The sequence below is a fragment of the Populus trichocarpa genome, chromosome 1, assembly GCF_000002775.5.
Source record: "Populus trichocarpa isolate Nisqually-1 chromosome 1, P.trichocarpa_v4.1, whole genome shotgun sequence".
NCBI lineage: Eukaryota > Viridiplantae > Streptophyta > Magnoliopsida > Malpighiales > Salicaceae > Populus > Populus trichocarpa.
The window spans coordinates 21,233,032-21,255,048 of record NC_037285.2 but is presented as its reverse complement, the minus strand read 5'-3'; the positions used below and the strand labels follow the sequence as shown (position 1 = coordinate 21,255,048).

The 22,017-nt window shown below is 29.5% G+C and overlaps 1 protein-coding gene and 1 long non-coding RNA gene across 2 annotated transcripts; both read left to right on the top strand.

Moving 5' to 3' along the window:
• Positions 1–7,400: 7,400 nt before the first annotated feature.
• On the top strand, positions 7,401–13,253 carry LOC7470529 (COP9 signalosome complex subunit 8). Its single transcript, XM_002298157.4, has 5 exons — positions 7,401–7,605; positions 7,682–7,767; positions 7,851–8,032; positions 9,480–9,587; positions 12,978–13,253. The coding sequence occupies exons 1-5, from the start codon at positions 7,522–7,524 to the stop codon at positions 13,115–13,117; spliced, it is 600 nt and encodes a 199-aa protein (XP_002298193.1). The 5' UTR covers positions 7,401–7,521; the 3' UTR covers positions 13,118–13,253.
• On the top strand, positions 9,596–11,753 carry LOC112326602 (uncharacterized). Its single transcript, XR_002980347.2, has 2 exons — positions 9,596–11,142; positions 11,279–11,753. It is a non-coding gene; the product is annotated as an uncharacterized LOC112326602 (long non-coding RNA).
• Positions 13,254–22,017: the final 8,764 nt, after the last annotated feature.

Sequence of the window (22,017 nt, the reverse complement as noted above, 5' to 3'; positions counted from 1 at the left end):
TACTCCTTGGCTCTTCTATCTATCAGTTCGAAGGAGATGATAGCTTTAATGGAAATGGTAGCTTAGGTGATTCTGTTGGTGTTGTTGAGAGGCCGGGTCTCAGCCGGGTTTACCCAGGTTGCCTAGGTTCTAGGTCGACCCGCCTGGTCGATCGGGTTTCGCCGGGCCAACTCCTCAGAGAGTTTTTACTTAGACCAGGACCGGTTCCAAGCTCGGGTCGACCCGTCGGGCTGGTCCGAGTTTCAAAACTATGATCAACATAACTTTTTTATCTATCTTGGGCTTTCTTTATTCTTGCTCTAGTTATCTGAACTATAGGGTTCCAAACCTCCTATCTCTAAATTTACAACAGGCTTTTCAATCCTACTCATCTTTTAAAAAAAGGTTTTTAATTGTGAAGCATACATTAGAGGTTACTTAGCCTCTTAACCTTTCACCATCAGATTGCCTTGTAAAGATGAAAACTATGTTTTATGTAACTTTAAATTTGCCTCTATAGCTTGGTAATTTGTTATCTTGAGTCCTAATTCTTTGCATAAATTTTATAATGATCATCTTCAGTCTTTTAACTCCCAAAACCTTATTTTGGACTAGTAAGCTTTCTTCGATGGTTTTTTCTAAAGCTACCGTGATTTCTGTAAATTTGTTCTGCAAGTATGCTATCATTGCAACTGTCATGTTACTTGTACTCTCAATCTATTTAAACATAGTTTGAGTTTTTATTGCAACTAATGATAACTTTTATGCTATCTTGGCATATTCTATATTATCAAGCCTTCATCGGTTCTCTATGTTGTCTGCACCATCTTCACTTGCTTCTTGAATTGAATTATGTTCAACTTTTCAAGCTTAGGAATATAGCTTAGTTCCAATAGCTCATTCTCTATTTATAAACTGCAATTCTCTTGTGACATCGGTACTAACATATAACAAAATTTTATGATCTTGTTCTAATTTTGCTATGATTTTATCATGCTTTTTTTCCTGTAGTTCCATATTCTTTATCTTTTCTTTTAAAAACTTCATGCACTCAAAAACAAAAATTCAGCATCTTTGGTTACCTTTGAATTTCTTGATTGTGTTTTAATAAATTTATCTATGAAATTTGAGAACTTTCAAGATTTTCTGCAAGACTTTTGTTTCCCACTGAAATTCTTTAACATTCTTTTTAAAATACATGGAAATGTTATCAACATCCATTTCATTCACAAGAATGTTATCATTTTACTATCTACATCATTCCAAGGTAATGATGCCAAGATTACCCCATTGAAGGCAATTATTAAAAAATCACGAAGCAAAATTCTTAATCATCTAAAATTAAAAACAGCAATAAAAAAAATAACGACCAAATTAGATATACAAATTAAATGAAATAAAATGGTGAGGCATGAAATTAAAAAAAAAACAATAAAAAGAATAAGGACTGAATATGGATAAAAAAAACTTAAATGAAATAAAATGTTTACGGATGAAATTGAAAAAAAAAATCAAGAAAAAAATAAAAATAACAATAAAAAAAATGAGGACCAAATTGAATAAAAACAACTAAATGAAATAAAACATTGAGGGACAAAATTGAAAAACAAATCAACTTTAAAAAATATTAAAATAAAAAATAGTAATAAAAAGAATAAGGATCAAAATTGATGCAAATACAAAATCACATAACACATTTGATTTCTAAAAGGGTAGCGTGAAATCCAAAGTGAAGAGAGAGAAAATGAGGAAAAGAAAAAAAAAAGTTCATTAAAGCCCAACCGCTACTCTGTCATTATTATTTTTTTAATTATATTTATATTTGTGAAAATATCAAATTGCCCCTCATTTAAATTGATGATAACTAAAAAAATCAGGATGAAAAAATAAAAATGTTCTTGGATGTCAGTTTAATTTCTTTAAGGGCAATTTAATCATTATATTGTGCAATCAAATCTCTAAATGATTGAAAAGCCCCTATACTCCAGTTTTGGTTTTTTTGCTTTTAAGGATATTTAAGTCATTTCAATGTGTATCCAAGGTGTAAAAAGATGAATTTATCCCCGATCAATATGACAATGACAAATGTACTATATGAAAAAGACTATTTTACCTCCAAGAAAAAAAATATACCCCATGGAAATATGATTTTGCCTCTAATAACAAGTTAAATGATTTTGTTCTGTGAAAGGCAAAATGGTCATTTAATTGTTCCAGCCCATAATGATTTGTGTCTCGGTGTACAATGAAAGGCTAGTGATTGTTTTTTATTATTATTTAATAAATGCTTTTCCTTTATTTTGTTAAATGAATAAGGGAAGTCGAGTAAATGACCATATGTATTGTTGTAAACTAATTCTCCAAATATTTCATCTTTAGAAGGTGTAATTTTTTTACTTATGCTTAAGCAATCATTTCTCACTAAGGGAGTTTTTAAGAGTGTTTTTACTTATGCTTTTAGGTATTTTTTTTAAAAAAAATTCGGCTTGAAAAAACATCAAATTAAAATTTTTTTTAGTGCATCTAATGATTTTAATATGCTAATATAAAAAAATTATTTTGATATATTTTCAAACAAAAAACTATTCTGAAGAGTATCATATACCACAATCTCAAACACAGTCCTACCCAACCTAATTATCTATAATTAGAATTTATGCATGCATAATTTAATTAGCAACATATTGATGTGAGATTAGCCTGAACGATGTCAAATAAACTTTTCAACATAAATGGTTGGGTTAAGTCGAAATTGTTTTAGTAATTAGCTAATGTCGAGATTATATTTAAATTGGGCTCAAAAGATGTTGCTTTAGAATTTTTATTTATTTTTAGTTATTTTATTATTCCTTTCTTATTTAGGTTTTGGGATTTTTATTTGATTTGATTTTAATTAATTAGTTAAACTTAGCTTTATGTTATTTTTCATTATAGATCATAAGATTATTATCATTGATATTCAAATTAGACTTTTCTATATAATTTAGCTCTAATTTTTAGGGTTTAAAAAATCCTACCTTTCTATCTTGCGCTATATATTACACCACATATATTAGTAAATAAGATAATAATAAAATATTGTTAATAATAGATATTTTTTAAAAAAATTAACTTGAGAAATAAAAAAATTACTATTTTCATTTATTTGTTAATATAGGTGTATTGGATATGGGAAAAAAAATGTGAACAAGAAATCACCTCAACTTTATTTTTTTCATTTAAGTCCTTTTTTATAACCAGGTCCTTTTACTTTCCATTCAAAAAATCTCAACTTTTTTTCATTTGCATTCTTTTTTATTATTATTTTTTGGGTCCTTTGAATTCTATTTAACAATTGTAATATGGTTTCACAAAATTAATTCTCGATATATCATAAAATGGTGTTGCAATCATGAACATGTTAGACAATATGAGATATAAGAAATATTTAACAAAATGATAAAATTGCAACAAAAGAGAATGACACAATCTATTATCGGTTGTAATAGTTACTTACAAAAAAAAATTATTCTTCTTTATTTTTGTTATCACTCGAATTTGTTTATTTCTAATTTAATCCTTTCACATTAAGTTTGACTTGTTATTGAATTTGATGTTTTGTTTCGATTGGCTTTATATAAGACTCTCGCAATTTTAAAAATAAGTTTTGACATTAATTTGATGCTCGAATTAACAAAATAAAATTCATTTAATATTGATTTAAATCAATTAATTGAGACCCAATTTCAAAACTAAAACAAATATTTAGTCTTTTTTTTTAATAAATAACATTTTTATCTTATCTTCCTCACTCAATATTTGGTTGTAATCAATAGATTAATTATCATTTATAGGCATATATAACCCTTGATTAATTTTATTGAACACACGTATAAAATTTTAGTTTGTAGTAAAAATTTTCTTTGTAGTAAAAAACATCTACAACGCCAGCATCTTTTTTTTGTGTTGAGAAAAAAATGTTTTATCCAACATCATAGTGCGGGTAATCAAACTAGTTAGTGTCTTTTAATATTGTAGTATCTTCTATTTTTTAAAATGTTTTTTACTTGAAAAAAACACCATTTTAGGTGTTTTTCGATAGTTTTAATATACTGATATTGCAAATAAAAACAATCTGGAAAAAATATCATTTTGATGCATTTTTAATTAAAAAGCACTTTTAAAAATTATCCTACACTACATTATCAAACACACATGTAGTATTATACAAATATAGACTTTGTATTGAGTATTAAAAAGAATTTCCATTCATATGTATAGTAAGAGATATTAACAAATAATTAAAGTGATAAAGTTTTGATAAAATTATTTGATCTTTCTTGATAAAACATGATAACAAGTAATCCATAATCCGTATATTTTCACATAAATAAATAAATAAGAAAACAACACAGATATAATGTAAGTACTATATCATTGACCCGTATTACACTATAAGTCAAATTAGTTTTATTTGTACATGAAAAAACATTCAAGCATTGCTGAAGTGTTTTATAATAAAAAAAACAATAATCATGAACTCAAATATACGATGCATATTGGACAATATTTTTTTAAAAAATATTTATTAAAAAAACATATTGGATTATATTTTTTTTCAAATATTGAGATAACGACATATTCGATTGACCCAGTTTAACCTCTTAAATCAACTATTTGGAACATGAGATTATGATAACCCTATAGAAAGTAAAACAAAAAAAATTATAAAAATCAATTTCTAATCAGCCTAATATTTAATGATAAAATTAAAAAAAAAACATTAAATTAATAAAGAAAAAAAAACTACTAAAGTCAACCAATTTAACCTACCAAACTCGTAACCCGGATCATGAGATCAAGAAAATCTTATAGAAAGAAAATTGAAAAAGAACTACGAAACCCAATGTCCAACCAACGCAATATTGCAAGATGAAATTGGAAAACAAAATTAGAAAAGGACAAAAAAAACCTAAATCAACTTGGGTTAACCTGTTAAACTCATCATCTTGATCATAAGACCGAGATAACTTTATAAAAAGCAAATAAACAAAATTACAAAGCTTCATTTCCAACAAATTCAATGTTGACGGTTGAAATCGAGAAAAAAAAATTAAATCCATGAGACCAGTATAACTCCACATAAAGCAAATTGAAAAAAAAAACATTATGAAGTCCAATACTCAAACAACCTAATATTCAAATGTAAAATTGAAAACAAAAACACTAAATAAAAAAAATAAGATTGAGTTGTTGAATGATGAAATTGAAAAAATAAATATTCAATTAAAAAATGACAAAAACTAATGAATCAAGTCATCTTGGGTCAACCTGTCAAACTTTCTACTTGAGTCAGCTAGATTGAGATAACCCCATATAAAAAAAAAAAAAAAACTATGAAGCCCAATTAAAAAAAAAACTATTCAATTAAAAACGCATCCAAAAAAATGAATGGAACCAACTCAAGTCAACCCGTCATACCAGCGACTTGGGTCATTAGATCAATATAACCTCATAAAAAGCAAAAACAAATAAAATAAAAAGCCCGATTTTCCAACCAACCCAATGATAAAAAGATGAAATCGAAAAAAAAATGATAAAAAAACAACTCAAGTTAGCATGAATTAACCTGTTAAACTTATCACCCAGGTCATGGGACGGGATAACTTCATAAAAAAACAAATAAAAAAATTTACAAAGCTTCATTTCCAACAAATTCAATATTGAAAGTTGAAATCGAAAAAAAAAATTTAAATTCATGGGATTGGAATAATTCCACATAAAGAAATTTTAAAACAATTACAATACATAATTCTCAAACAACCTAATATTAAAAAATAAAATTGAAAATAAAATAAATAAAAAGAAGAAGATTGAGTTGTTAGAGGGTGAAATTGAAAAAAAATCAATTAAAAAAGAATAAAAAATAAATGAGTCGAGTTATATTGGACCAACCTGTTAATCCCACTATCTAAGTCAATTTGATTGGGATAACCCTAAGAAAAACATATAAAAAAAATGAAGCCCAATTAAAAACTAATCAATTAAAGAAGGATAAAAAAAAAAGAGTCAGCCCGAGTAAACTTGTCAAACTCGCAATTCAAGTTATAAGATTAAGATAACCTCACAAAAAGCAAATAAAAAATATTCACAAAGCTCAATTTTCAACCAAATCAATATTAAATGATAAAATAAAAAATTAATCAATTTGAAAAGGTGTAAAAACAATGATTCAAATTTTGCTAAATTAACCTGTTAAATCTGCGACTTAAGTTATGAGATGAAGATAAATTCATAAAAAGTCATTCGAAAAAAATATAAGAAACCCAACTTCTAACAAATTTAATGTTAAAGGTTGAATCAAGGAAAAAAAAATTAATTCCATGAGACTGACATATAAACCTATAGAAAGAAAATAAAAAAAAAACTACAAAGCACAATTCTTAAAACAATCTAATATTGAAGAATAAAATTGAAAAAAAATAAATTAAAAAAAATATTGGGTTATTGAATGGTTAAATTGAAAAAAAAAATAAACAAAAAAAGCAAAATAAACACTATTCTAATAGATAGTGTTTTATCGACTTAGGTCATGAGATTGAGATAAAGTCATAAAAAAAACAAATGAAAAAAAATATGAAACCCTAATTTCAACAAATTTATGTTGAAATTAGAAAAAATAATAATTTCATGAGTTCGGTATTTAAACTAATAGAAAGGAAATTAAAAAAAAAACTAGGAAGCACAATTCTCAAAACAACTTAATATTAAAAGATAAAATTAAAAAAAAATTAAATTACAAAAAAAAAATTTAGGTTCTTGAACGTTAAATTGAAAAACCCCTAAAAAAATAGTATTACAATGAATGGTATTTTATTATATCTATGTCATGAAATTAAAATAAATTCATAAAATAAAAATTAAAAAAAATATGAATCCCCGCTTTCAACAATCTAATTTTAAAAATTGAAATAAAAAAAATTATGAGACTGTTATATAACCCAATAAAAAAAATTAAAATGTAAAATTCTTAAAATAATCTAAAATTAAATAATAAAATTGAAAAGATAACTAAATTTAAAAAAAATTATGTTGTTAAAGGGTTAAATTGAAAAAATATATTATTTCAAAAAATAATATTTTATCAATTTAAACATGAGATCAAGGTAAATTCTTTAAAAAAAATAGTAAAAAAAAAATTTCATTTCTAATAAATCTGATATTAAAAATTAAAATCAAGAAAAATTTTTTTCACAAAATTGATACATAATCTAATATAAAAAAATTGAAAACAAAACTATAAAACACTAAATTATATGAAATAGTTAAATTAAGAAAAAAACTAAATAAAAAAATTAAGTTTAAATTAAATAAAAAAACAATATTCAAATTAATAATGTTTTATGGGGAATGATATTTAATTTATGTTTAATAATTTAATTTAATTTTAGGGTTTTAGCCACCCCACCAGAATGGCTCTCTCTGCGCTCAAGTAATATTCGTGAAGAGTGGGGAAACAAAAATCCGTAGTGGTAGTTGTAGGTATCGGAAGAAGCAGCAGCAATGGATTTCAGTCCGCTCACGGACGCCTTAGCTTCCAAATCGTATGGAAAGATCGCTGATATCTGTGATGACCTCATGCTCAAGGTTTTCATTTTTAATTTTTTTTTTTTTGCTTTTCTTATTTTGTAAATTAAAATAAACTCTTAATTAAATTGAACAGGGTGCAGCAGAGATGGAGGGGGTTCCGTTTGAGGAGGAGTGGCCTTTTGCTATTCATCTTCTTGCCCATATTTATGTCAATGATACGTATGATTTTCTTTCTTTTTCTTTTTAGTTTGGATATGAAATTTAGGGTTTAATTATTAATAAATTTGATTTAAAAAAAACAGTAACAGCGCCAGATTTCTGTGGAAATCCATACCTGCTGCGGTGAAAGAGAGGCAACCAGAAGTTGTTGCAGCTTGGGGAATTGGTCAGAGGTTATGGACGCGTGACTATGCAGCCGTGCATGAGGCTATTCGTGCTTTTGATTGGTCTCAACAAATTCAACCTCTTGTTGCTGCTTTCTCAGGCAAGTTTTTTGTTTTCCGTAGTTGAATTATAATTTTTAGGAATGCTTATTTGAACTAACTAACTAACATTAGTTTAGTTATGGGGCGGGATCACCTCTCTATTATGATGAAAGGTTTAGCTTTTGGTTCTTTATATTGTTTGTTTACTTGGCCAAATTGGTATCAGAGTTCTAGGCCACCCGATATTGGAAAGGGATAGATTCTTTTTAGTTTTTAAGATTGCTGCGCAATTCTGTGAAAATAGATAGCAAGTGCTGTGTTGACTCACTAATTATCTTATGTTATAAGAGTTTGGTTGTTGATTTAGTTTCTTGTCGTTCCTTGAGAATTATTAACCTGTGGGAGAAATGATGAGAATAGGGGTGGTCGATACTGGCCTTGTGAGTTTCATTTAATTGATCATGGATTTGTCATCAACAAACACCATGAGAATAGGAAAAAAAAAAAAACCTTGTATTGGAGAAGCAAATGTGCTTGTTCAGAGCTCGCAATTGCATGTTTTAATGTTCTTTCAGTTCTTACATTTATTTGGTGTACATTGATGAACTTTGATCGGCATGATCAAAAGTTTAAACATTGTTGGATCAGCATGTTAGCTGTGGACAGGTTTCCTAACTGGAAAGGTGTGGCTAAGGATGATCTTAACATTTCAAACTAAGAATGTTATGAGATACAATTATGAAACTTTAGTATCATGTCTCGATACAGCATCTGCTGATGCGGTGTTCAATTCATGTCCTTGTCTGGCACAATGATGGCAAATTGTTGCACAAGGATTACAGCTTGTAAATTTAACTGGTCAGGATTAAAAAAAAATTAGTATAATGATTTGTCTTTGATGGAAAACATTGAAAAAACGGATGTAGTTAGTAACATGTTCCAGGAGTTGCATTTATTAGCATTAGATGCTGTACAACAAACAATTCCACAACATATGATGACATTGTTGAGCTTTCATTTTTCAGCATATTTTATCTAGGAAGCCACCAAAAAAAAAAAAAAGGTTTCCTATCGTTTAGGTGAAGAAAGAAAAGGATGCTCTTTGTTTTTCATTTTTTCTTAAATGGTTAGAAACACGGTATGTTTGGGTTCACAGGTAGTCTATGAAGTTAGTAAATTTAATTGAAATATTTGTATGCACTTGCAAATGCAAAAATATGGAACTGTAAAAGTAGTAATTACTCATACTTGTGATGTGATTTAAAAAGATGGATGCTTTGGAACAATTGTTTCTGCAATCAAACTCCCCTTTTGAATGGAAATAACATGGCCAAACTATGGAACTGGTACAATCTAGAATTCAAAATATATTCATCTTCTTTAATTCACTGTGAAAAACTGTCCTTGGATGTACTGGATTTGTTTTGTTTGGAAGTTATCAACCAGTTTATTTGCTATAGTTTTTTATGTCTGTATCATAACATGGTAAACAACTTTTGTTTGCAGAGGTTTACACCAAGAGGATGTTTCAGCTTTTGCTTTCTGCTTATTCAACTATAAGCATCCAAGATACAGCTCTCTTTCTAGGAATGAATGAAGATGATGCCACAAGTTGTAAGATTTTGATACTCCATCCTCACTCTCAATCTTGATTCTCAGGGGATTTGGTTTACACATTCTTAGTACAATTAATGAACACCAAATCTAAAAGCATTTGTTAGTCTTGGTCCAAATAAAAGTCGACAAGCATGAAACAGTGTTTGACTAGAAATGACTAGGTGAATTTTGAAGGATGACCCAGCTATCTTTAAAGCAAGTACCCCATGGGAGGTTAGTTAACGTTTGAAAAAACAGAAGATGAACTTATCCAAATCTCTGATTGGGAGACAATGGCTTTATGGTTTTTAGATTGGCATTTAATGATAGAACCCTGGGCCTCTTATAATGTCAGGAAGGGCGAGTACAACAGTAGAGTGGTTTTATTTCTAAATGGGAAGAACTGAAAACTATATACTAACTTTCTATCTGTGACCTTAATTGGAAGGTGCGGATATATTCATAATTTATTGGTGGGACACTAGTCTCGTGTTACAAATCACCCACATGTATGGTTGAAGACAACAAAGAATAGCCTAACCTGTCACTCTTTGGTTGAAAAATTGAGCACATCCTAGTCCATTTTATTGTATTTTTATTTAGGTTTTTGTTATTTGGCTTAATTTTATGTTATGTTGAACTTCATCGTATTTTAGTTGGCCTTTAGCCTAATTGTTGGCTGTGATTGAGGTTTTATTGAGACTATTTGTGACTTTTCTACATGTTAGATAACTTTGATGAATTAAGAAAACCTTGCAGCCTCCCTCTCTTCCCTTTCTTTTCTTTTGCTCATTTTCTTTTTTTCCTCTTTCTTCTTCTCCTCTTCAATTTAATGTTGTCCCACATCAATTTTGGTATTAGAACAGGCTTTTGGTTGTTTTAACAATCAAACGATTCAAACAACCCTAAACACCTTCTCTCCACCTTTGTCATTCTGTCCAGCCCCCTCTTTAACATTAAATATTCATTGAACCAAACACTGCCCAAAACTAAACCAACAATACCTCTCCAACACCCACATCAACATCAACATCAACATTGAACCTTCAACAAACCCAACACCAGCCACCACCCTGCTGCCCAACAATACAATCCCCTCCACACCCATCAATCCACCAAATCAGCAAACCTCCGGTACCATCAACTTCTTTTCACGCCATCATTGAAAACCCAACCTACTTTAAATCTATATCAAACTGCCATAACAATTGCAATACCAGAGAAATAAAATTCAATGAATCAAAGGGTTGAGTGATTTACTTACCAGGATGCTTAATAGTAGTGATAGATCAATTGGATCATGCAAGTTGTTGATGTAGTGGTGTTGTCATGGTGGTGTTTTGGCTATGATGATGTGATTTTTTTTTACCATGACCTTTTTCTTTTTATGGCACTTGTGCTACTTTGTTGGATTTTTTTTTTTAAAAATACCACTGGCTGATTCTGTTATACTTCAGCTTTTTAAAATATTTTAGTAAAAAAAATGTTAAAGAATATAGGTATGCTTAGCTTTACAAGAGAGATACGTTGGTGGGTTTGAATTAAGAATACATGGTTGACTTTAATGGACTTTGTTTTGCATATAAAATCACTTGGAAGAGAGAATGAAAGTATGGATTTCTATGTTTTTAGGGGCTCCTACTGGATTTTTGGCTTTGAAAAGATTTTTTTTAATTTAGGTGATGTGCTGTTATGGTAGTTTGGTACAGGTTTCAAATGAGTTATGTTCTTGATGGTGGTGTGAAGTGAAGTTGATGGCAACAGATGTTTGGTGGGTGTGAGCGTGGTTGTATTGTTTGGCAGAGAGGTGGTGGCTGATTTTGGGCTTGTTGATGGTGTGTGTTGGAGAAGCAGTCTTGGTTCAATGAATATTTAATGCTGGAGAGGCGGCTGGACAATATAGCAGAGGTGGATTTGGCGGGTGTGGAGGTGGTTGTATTGTTTGGCAGAAAGGTGGTGGCTGGTAGCTGATGTAGGTTTTGTTGATGGTGGTGGGTGTCGGAGAAGCAGTCTTGTTTCAATGAATATTTAATGTTGGAGAGGCGGTTGGACAATATGGTAGAGATGGAGAGAGGATGTTTAGAATTGTTTGGTTGTTAGAACAACTAAAAATCTACTATGATACCATAGTTGATGCGGGATAACATTGAATTGAAAAATAGGAGCAGAAGAAGAGAAGGGAAAGGGAGGAGAAATCTGCAAGTTTTTTTTTTAATTTATCAAAGATGTCTAACATGTAGAAAAAAAGTTACATATAAAAAGTCTCAGTAAAATCACAATCAACAATTGGGCTAAATTTCCAATAAAATAAGATGAAGTTCAACATAGAATAAAACTACGCCCAATAATAAAAACGAAATAAAAGTTCAATAAAATGAATCTAAGATGTGCTCAATTCTCTCAACAGTAATGGTTACCAACCATACACTCGTGTGATTTGTGGCATGGTTCTGTGTTGGTGATGATGATCGTAAAGCATGAATCAGTCTGTCTAGAAACACTAGGGGAGTATTGAAGGATGACCTTAAAGCAAGCACCCAACCAAGAAAGCTTTTCCACGGGAGGTTTAGTTAATGTTTGAAAAAAACAGGATGAACTTTTCCAGATCTGTGATTGGGAGCCAACTGCTTTATGGTTTTCAGATTAGCACTTAATGAAAGAACTCTGGGTCTCTTGTAAGGGCAAAAAGGGCGAGTACAGCAGAAAAGGATGAACTCTGGGTTTAGTTAATGATTAAAAAAAAGGGGATGAACTTTTCCAGATCTGTGATTGGGAGCCAGTGGCTTTATGGTTTTCAGATTAGCACTTGATGACAGAACTCTGGGTCTCTTGTAATGTCAAAAAGGGCGAGTACAGCAGAAAAGCGGTTTTATTTCGGAATGGAGAGAACTGAAAACACTATTCGAACTGTCTAACTGGGAAATTCATTGGAAGGTGTGCGGATATTCATGATTCATGGTATCTTGATATTGAGATTGATTTTAAAGTCTCATAGTGCGCTGATGGTTATGGTCGATGCTACAATGGCCCTTCCCTATATATGGTGATGGTTTAAGTTTGTGGAAACAACATTTCAAGCAAAACTTCTGTCCTGAGTAGTTTAGGAGTTAGTTGATTCTCATGTAGTTCAAACAGGAATAGAATTTGATTACTCTAACATGCTAAGAGCTTAGGATATGACATAAAAAGTTTGACCTTTTGTCTTTTACCACTGGCTTTTTGGCATAATAAACTTGAACACAGCCCAGACTCTATGTATGTATGCGTGTAGCGAGCTATCTATCTATCCATCCATCTTTTTGTCTATCGATCTAATGCATGCATGCACACTATATGTTAGATTGTTGTGTGTATCTAACACTTGTGTACATGCTGTGCTGCTAATGAGATTCTTGTTATCATATGCAGATGTATTGCAGCAAGGTTGGGTTGTGGATCCTGATTCTCGAATGCTAATTGTGAAAAAGCAGTCTGTTAAAACAGAGCAGAAACTGGATTCCAGTAAACTACAGCGCTTGACAGAGTATGTGTTTCACTTGGAGCATTAATAGAACTCAAAACGTTATCAAACTTCTACTGAAAGTCTTCTTATCAGATCTCTAGTTGTAATGAGAAAAATATTTTGAAGATGTTGAGTACTTGAATGTGCATCAAGGAAGCTAAGCGAATTGGTTTTTCTTTTAATCGGGGGTTCCTATGGATGTTTTTCTTGGAATTGCTGTAAACACCCTTTGATAGGTGAAACGGCATTAATTTAACTTGAGTGAAAAATTAGGAGGTGAGCAACATGGTTCATGGAATCAGATGGTTGAATTTGCTAATTGTTTGGCAAAACATCTATCCCTTGCAGACTACAAACGCACCAAAATCCACGTACAGCTCCATCTTTCCTTTAAACCCAGATCGAAAAAGACTTCCTTTCCTTCAAAACTCTCCATGAAAACCCCCAGTTCCTTCATAGAACAAACAACCCACAATTGGATTCAGTTAGTGTTTTTCTAGCAAACTTGATCACGTCTCCGCACTCCTCCAGTCCCTCCTCTCCATTCAGGTGGTGGAGTCATAAAGTGGTCGAGTTGATGTGGGTTTTGGGTTGGTCGAATGGGTGGACTTGTTCCTCAAAGAGTTTGTGCTAGATGAGTGTCTGGTGGTTGGTAAATTGTTGTGACCATGGATTGCAGTGGTGAGAATTGCTTGATTGAATTTTCCTCTCTTAAAAAAAAATGATAATTGTGGAAACTCATGAATCTTGGTTTGGATCTGTAAATTCAAATCTGGTTCAACAATTGTGGTTTTCTTGTCAGTATGGTGGTTTTGATTCCAGTATCTGCATACTTTTGTGAGCACAACTGTTAGCAATTTATTGAAAAGATATTGAGACCTCTGTTTCAAGCAACAGCTAGTTCTTCATGTGTTGAGTCAAGTTCAATATCTGGAATAGCAGCTCTCTTGCTGAAAAATAAATTGAATATTTAGTGTTGGGTTTTCATGTTTTGTATTTAAAAAAAAAAATATTAAGAGCTTAAAAAAAAAACGATTTCAAATCATCAACAATATGTCATTTCTGTTAAATATCGACACATGATGCGACACATCACCTTTATCGAATAGAGATGGCTAGAATTTAGTTTTTTTAACTTTTTTAAAAAATATTTTTTTATGTTTTTTAATTGTTTTAATGTATTAATATTAAAAATAAAAAATATTATTTTAATATATTTCTAAATAAAAAATATTTTAAAAAATAAAAATTACAAACTCTTAATCACCCATAAACAATCATATTTCCTTTCACTTTAGCCCAGCAGCAAAATCATTTTTCTTAGCCAATTTACACTACAATTACATTTAAAATTAAAACAATAAGTATAATAGTTGTTAACTAAGAATCATATTGCTAAACCATTGTCCACATGTGGCAAAGAATAATAGTTGTTAACTAAAAATTAAAGGAAAGGAAATCATTGTTCCTCTTCATTTTTTTTTAATTTTAAATTTAATATTTTTTTATAATTTCATCCTTTAATATTTAGATTTATTAAGGATTGAGATTCATGATTTATTTTGATTTGCTTTCCATGAGGTTATTTCAGTCTCATGATCTGAATTACTGGTTTTGCAGGTTAACCTGATTGATTTTTTTTTATCTTTTTTTTTATTGATTTTTTTTTCAATTTTATCCTTCAATATTTTATGAGGTTATCTTAATCCTATTACCCAAGTCAAGAGTTTGGCGGGTTAACTCAGATTTTTTTTTCTATTTTTTAATTGAATTTTTTTAATTTCATCATTCAACATTAAATTATTTGAGAATTGAGTTTCATAATTTGTTTTGATTTGTTTTCTATTGGGTTATCCTGGTCTCATAATCCAGATTTGACAAGTTAATTTGAGTTGACTCAAGTCTTTTTTTATATCTTTTTTAATTGAATTTTTCAATTTTATTCTTTTATATTGGGTTGATTAAGAATTGAGCTTTAATATGTTTTATTTTTATTTGCTTTTTTATGAGTTATCATAGTCTTATGATTTAGATCATAGATTTTACATGTTAATCTAAGTTGATATAGGTCGTTGATTTTACATGTTAACTTTAGGTTGACTCAAGTCGATCTCATATGTTGTCGTCTCAATATTTTTTTAAAAAAAATATCGTCTCAAAATATTTTTGGTCAAATTATTTTTTTTTCTAGTTGTCCAAGTTATTTTTGGCCTTGTCAAGTTGATTGGGTCGTATCAGGTAAATCCCACATGATTTTAATTTTTTATCTTCTTGAAAACACGGTACAATGCTTAAATATTTTTTTTTAAAAAAATTAATTTGTCTGCAATGTAGCACTAATAAATGATAAAATATTTTTTTATAAACTAACTAGTTAGATTATCCGCACTACATTGCAGGTATAAGAGCTGAACTCAGACCTTTTCTGATATAATTACTTGGAGTTTAGGTCAATAGACAGATAATCACTTTTAATATGATGATACTTCACATGTAAAGAACATTAACGAATAATAGTGAAAAAACAACATCTTCTAAGATTGAAGTAATTAATAGGCTTTGTTAATTCTAAAATAAGATTTATCATTTTCATTGCATGATACAAGGTTTGACATAATTAGAAGATAAAATATATAGAGCAGTAATGCTTGCTATTAGAGCACATCAACAGACCCAGCTATTAACACAGAAGCCTCATGGTTCAACATATGGAAATGGATAAGTTCTTTTAAATTTCTTTTTATATAAAAGAGATGAAAAGATGTAGCATTTCTAGCAGCTGCATCAACATGCATGATGCCATAAACCTAGCAATTTTGTAAAATAAAAAAGGTGAATGTCATGGTCCTGAAAATTTTTGCAAAGACAATGTTGTCATATTGGTGGTTATGTCATAAATTATCATAGTTTAGAAAAACTATGTGATAAATATGATCCAATTAATTTAAAATATTTCTGGAAGTGATGACATGAAAAAAAAAAACCATAACATGTAATTCAGTAATTAGAAACTTAAAGCTTGATTAATTTAGGAAAGACAATTGTAATATTCTATCGAAATCAAAACTAATGAAAAGTAACAATGACATGCCATATTCATACCAATTCAAGGCACTTTTATTAGCAACGGATAAACAAATAAAAGGGAAGACATATTCATGCCAATCCAAACACATGCATAAAAATATATGCTTGCAACCAAATCATAAACCAATTTTAAAAACAACAAACCAAATATCTAGGCAATCAGATACCAAGCTAGGAGTAAGGAATCTGACACAAACAAAACTAATAACAAAAACTAAATTTTATATAGCATGCAAAACAAACAAAACCAAGTTATCTAGCAGGAAAAAAATAAAGAAAATGTGTCTAAGATAAAAAAAAAAAATTAAAACCTCTAAACAGCAATAAAGCACACTACATTTCCCAGCAAAGATGCATAACATAAAATATGTCGACAAACACAAATAAAAACAGAACAATAGACCAAACAAACATCAAAACAAAACATATGCAGCAACCTTCAACCATTCTCAAATTAAATTCATTCCAACCATTATCCTCCTCGACATAAAAATACAATGATGGACTAAGTGGTAAATTCTGGAGCAAACAAAGCCACAAAACAACCTAGTTTTCAAGAAACCCAACACCCAAATATATATATAAGAAAAATTAAAAACATGGACAAGAAAGCTAATATCTACGGTACTAATTATTAACTTCCTCCGCAATCAAACAAAACATTAATCCTTCAATTTTCTTGACTAACGAAAGCAACAAATCATCCATCAAAGGCATATGAAACAAAGACTAATATCTGAACTACCAAACATGACCAAAACTCTCAACTAAAAAAAGATAGATTCAATTTTCAAGGCAGAAACAAATGACTAGATGCAATGATCTACACAAAACTCACTTTGACTCACCTTAACCATCTTCAAAACCAAAAAGATAACATATAATTCCATTGACTATGATGAAAAACAAATCTTTCATATACACATATAACGATGAATCAAGTGTCAAATTATAGAGCAAACATAACCATAAAACCACCAACTATTTCAAGAAAACCATCACTCATATATAACAACAGAAAAAATCTAAAACATGATCAAGGGAACTCACATCCATAGAACCAACTATTTACTTCCATCAACAATCAAACCAAACACCAATCCTTTTATTTTTAGTGATTTCAAGGCAAAATCATCTAACAAAAGCACATAAGCAACAAATGATCAAAGAAGTAAACATTTGAATCACTAAATATTGGCAACAATATTAAAAAAAAATACGCTAAATTTTTAAATTAGCAAAAAATGATCTGTCGCAATGACCAATACAATATCCACCATCATTAACCTCAACTCACATTAAAATTAAAAAGAAAACAAATGGTTCTGTTGACTATGATCAACACCCACAACTTTTCAAAAAAAAAAAGATCTACTTATATCACAAAAAAAAAAGCAAGTGGAAAAGGATAAAAAGAGCTCCAAACCCCTAAAAAAGACCACAAACCCAACACGAGAATGTAACCAAACTGAAAAACGGTTTCAACAATTTCACGGCAAAAAAGTACCACAAATAGTATACAAAAAGTAGGCAGTGACATAAAAACCTAGAAGACACTCATACAATCACAAAAGGCAATTATAAAATCTGCAAAAGTAGACTTAACATGCAACAACATCATAAAATTTTCAAGTAATAAAAAAATCCAAACAGAACAAAACATTGCCCTGCAGACACAAAAAGAACTCCCAACAGTAGCAAAAAAGTAAGCCAAATTGTCCAAACAAAGGCAAACAACATTAGGTATGCAAAGTAATGATAAGCTAAAAAATAAAATAAAAAGCATGTAACCAACTAAAAAAAAGGTCATATGTAGCTACCTCCAACAAATACTAAATTAAGTTTCCCAACGCTCTTTCGCTCTCTGATGTTCAAACATGATATTCAATTAAAATCGAACCTAAGAAGTGAAGAAATCCATGAGATAAACCATTGTTTCCACAATTCCTTGAACCAAACATAACAACAGAAAAATCAAGATTTATGAACAAGGAAACTCATTTCCAAAGAACTTATTATTTATTTCCATTAACAACACCCCTCCTAAAAAAAACAATAATCTAATTCTTTTATACTAACATCAACGTAGAATTATCCAAATAAAACACTTAAAACAACAACCATCTACTGAATTAGATATCATTATCAGTAGCCTTAGAAAAAAAGACAGTCAATACATTGAAATCAACAACTAATTATGAGAAACATTAACCGACACAATAAACATCATCACTCAACCTAATAATTTTGAAAACTAAAAAATAAATAACAAAACCCAATCAACTAAAATCAACAGCAACACAAAATGAACTACACACACACACATACCTTGAGAACAAACAAAGAAGGCAAACACCTTAAAATCAAAACACTTCAAAACCCATGTAAAAAAAATACAAAACACAACCAAGAACAGAAATTATAAATCAGCCCAACAAATCAAGTCGAAGACAAAGCAATGCAAAATAATAAAAAAAACAATAAAATGGTGACCAAGTTGTGAACATATAATGTCTATTTGCGCCGAAAAGAAAGACATAAATAACAAGCAAAGTTCAAGAACTACACGCTAACCTAAAACCCACTAATTCGAATCTAATAAAAAACAATAAAAATTTCAAGATTTTATATAACATGCAACCCAAATTACACCTAACCTTATAGAGAGAAAAATAAAATATGTACACTGAACAAAAAATATCATGTAGTAACAAAAGTCATTATAACAGTACAAAAGGTCTGACACAACAAGAAGAAAACGTCCCAATATTTTACCAATTACATTGCAAAGAAGCAAAAAACAGTAAGCAAATCTTGTAAAAAATAGTAAACTTATTTCACAGCTTTATCCAAAATAAGACAACATGCAACAAACACAGATCGACAACAAATCCAGATAATGTAAAAAAATCAATCATACATACATCAAATCCATAACTGCACAGGACATGGTAAGTAACCCTCACATGCATCCTTCGAAATAACAGAGACTGGGCATGCTCAAACAGCGACTGTGCTAGGACATGGCAAGTAAATTGTGCATTTAACGCAAATTGTTGCATATAAACCAACTCTTCTAGAAAACAGACAATCAATCACACCAGCTTGTTGCCACGCTGAAACACCCCTCTACTGCCTAGATACCCAGGTGACAAACCCATAAAATTAAGTTGAACAACCAAACACATCAGCTTTCATCCACTCCAAAGCAAGCCTCCATTGCTAAGAAATCAAAGAGATAAATTCATGAAAGTTGATGCACAAGCCAATCCCAAGAACCAAACACAAAAGGATTGTGAGAGCTCAAGAAAATAGACGTTAGCTGCAATCCACAACAACCAAGAAAAAATAACGGTTGAATCCAAACGGTAATGCCTCACAACCCATAATTATATAATATTTTTCCCGAAATACTCTGCACTTACTCCTTTCGGTCAATTGATATGGCTCACAAAAGGAAGATGTGAGTAGGAAAAAACCAGAACCAAAGTGGCAAAAATGAAAAAAAAAACATAAAAAAAGAAGATGTGGCAGAGAAGCCACCACGTGCATGAAGAGAAAAAGAAAATCACTTCCATAAACCCATAATTAAGCAACAAAAAAACCCTAAATACCCTCTCTAAAGCATCCAGTACCCCACACAAACCAAGGGCTAAACAACTTTTTAATAATTTAAATTTATTGAACAATCAGAAACCATATGTGAAAGCTCTCATATACCAAAAGCTGAACACCTGATCTTATACACTACAACAGCCTTCAACCAACCAAAATAAAAGGTAGAACAACCATTCAACTATTGAAATCCACAGTCAAAAGTTCTCATGTGCTATAGTGCAAAGCTGATCTTTTTTAGTATATTGTATAATATTCTTGATAGTAACTTCTTGTTCCTTTGATTGTCGAGCCTTACCTAGAGAGTAGAAAAGCAATGACATGTAGATACAAATTAGCAAATAATTTATGTTATGTAATAGTGCGTTCTAAGTTATTTTTTAATGTAAGAGAAAAATGTATTGATATTATGAACATATTTTCTTGCATCTTGAAAAATTTTATTTAGAAAATAAAATGTTAATAATTGTGTTTAATGAAATATAATAATAATTAAAGAAAGTAATAAACTGCAAAAAGAGTTATTAACATTAACTAAAGCAAAAAATCAAAAGATAAATGCATGTGACAATATTTAATCTCATGACACGGGGTGCTTTTTGAGTTTTTTTATTTAATTATATGGAAATGAAAATGAATTTTCATCATAAATATAATAATTTAATTTTTATAGAAAAAATATAATTGTTAGTACATTCTCTTTTTTTTACAAATGTATTTTTTTTAAAAAATATATTTCTTTAGCTATGTTGTTTATTGTATAAAAACTATAAGCAATAAAAATCAATATAAAAATAATTGTAACAATTTAAAATAAGTCTAAAAATGTATTTCTTTAACCCAATCATGTTTCCCTTTATGATGCATTTTTTATAAATATTTTCTTATCATAAGTTTTCTTTTTAAACAAAAATCTCATCATAATCTTAAAAGCAAGTTTTAATATAAGAAAACAAGTGATTTATTGATAGTTTTGATGCGAATGTATTTAAAAAGCATAAAAAATTAATATTGAGAAAAGTTATATAAAAATTTTACAAAAAAAAGTTTTTTAAATAGATATTTCTTATGCATTTAGAAAATTATGCATATTAAATTCAAAAATACATATTATATAAAGACTCTTAATTTATATTCTCACTTTAGACAAGCATTGATTCAGAATCATGACAATAACATGTAAAGATAATTTTATTAATTCGCTATATGAATTTATCATAATTGAAATGACCGGATAATTACAAAATTTATCAGTTCATTATATGAATTGTGGCAATACCATTTTCTCTATATGAAACACCACCGAAGAATTTTCTTGTATTAAATCCTGTAGAAAAACATGGTATATATATTTCTTTCAAATCATTCAATGTGGCCTTAGGCTCACCTCCCATCAAAATACATACTTAAATCTCAATCTTTTCTTAACACACTCCACACAATTCATACAATACATTAGCATTACATAACTAATAATAAAGGAAAATCAAAAGAGTATTTTAAGGATCAATTTACTTAAAGGATTACATTAATTAATTATAACATTTCAAAAATTTACTTGCCAAAACTCTTCATTTCCTAGACTATTTATATAAGAAAATGAAGATATGATAATCTAAGGGCTACTGAGGAGGTGCATTTAAAGTACTTATAAAATACAATTAAATTATAAAATACAAGTATGCATGTACTATTACAATTAAACCTTTAAGACATTTTAATCTCCTTTACTTCTAGTTTTTATATCTACGATTGTATTTATTTCTCCTTACCATTCACAATATACAACCTTTATTTCAACTTGTTACCCTATGTTTCTTTTAAACACCAAAAATAAATATCATTTCAAAAAATATTGGATTCGATTTATATAACTATATCCTTACTCTAATGACATATATTACTGGTTTTCCAACATTCTCAATAATCTTTTTGCAGACAATTAATCCTTAAAATCTTAATGTCTTACCCTAAAGGTGAATGAATCCTTATAATACATTATCTCGCCCTGAAGGCAATTCCAATCTCGAAATATATTATCCCACCCTAATGGCGAATCAATTTTTGAATTTCACTATTATGCCCTATAGACAAACCAATTCTTGAAATTTATTGTCTTGCCTTAAAGGAAAATTCAAATATTGAAGTTTACTATCTCGACCCAAAGCCAGTATATATCATGAAATGCATTACCCCGCCCTGAAGGCAATTCAATTCTTAAAATTTACTATCTCGTCCCAAAGG

Coding starts and splice junctions, on each gene's coding strand:
- LOC7470529 (XM_002298157.4), top strand. CDS start 7,522: ATGGATTTCAGTCCGCTCACGGACGCCTTAGCTTCCAAATCGTATGGA. Junction 8,033..9,479: donor TCTTGTTGCTGCTTTCTCAG/GCAAGTTTTTTG, acceptor TTTTGTTTGCAG/AGGTTTACACCAAGAGGATG. Junction 9,588..12,977: donor TGAAGATGATGCCACAAGTT/GTAAGATTTTGA, acceptor TATCATATGCAG/ATGTATTGCAGCAAGGTTGG.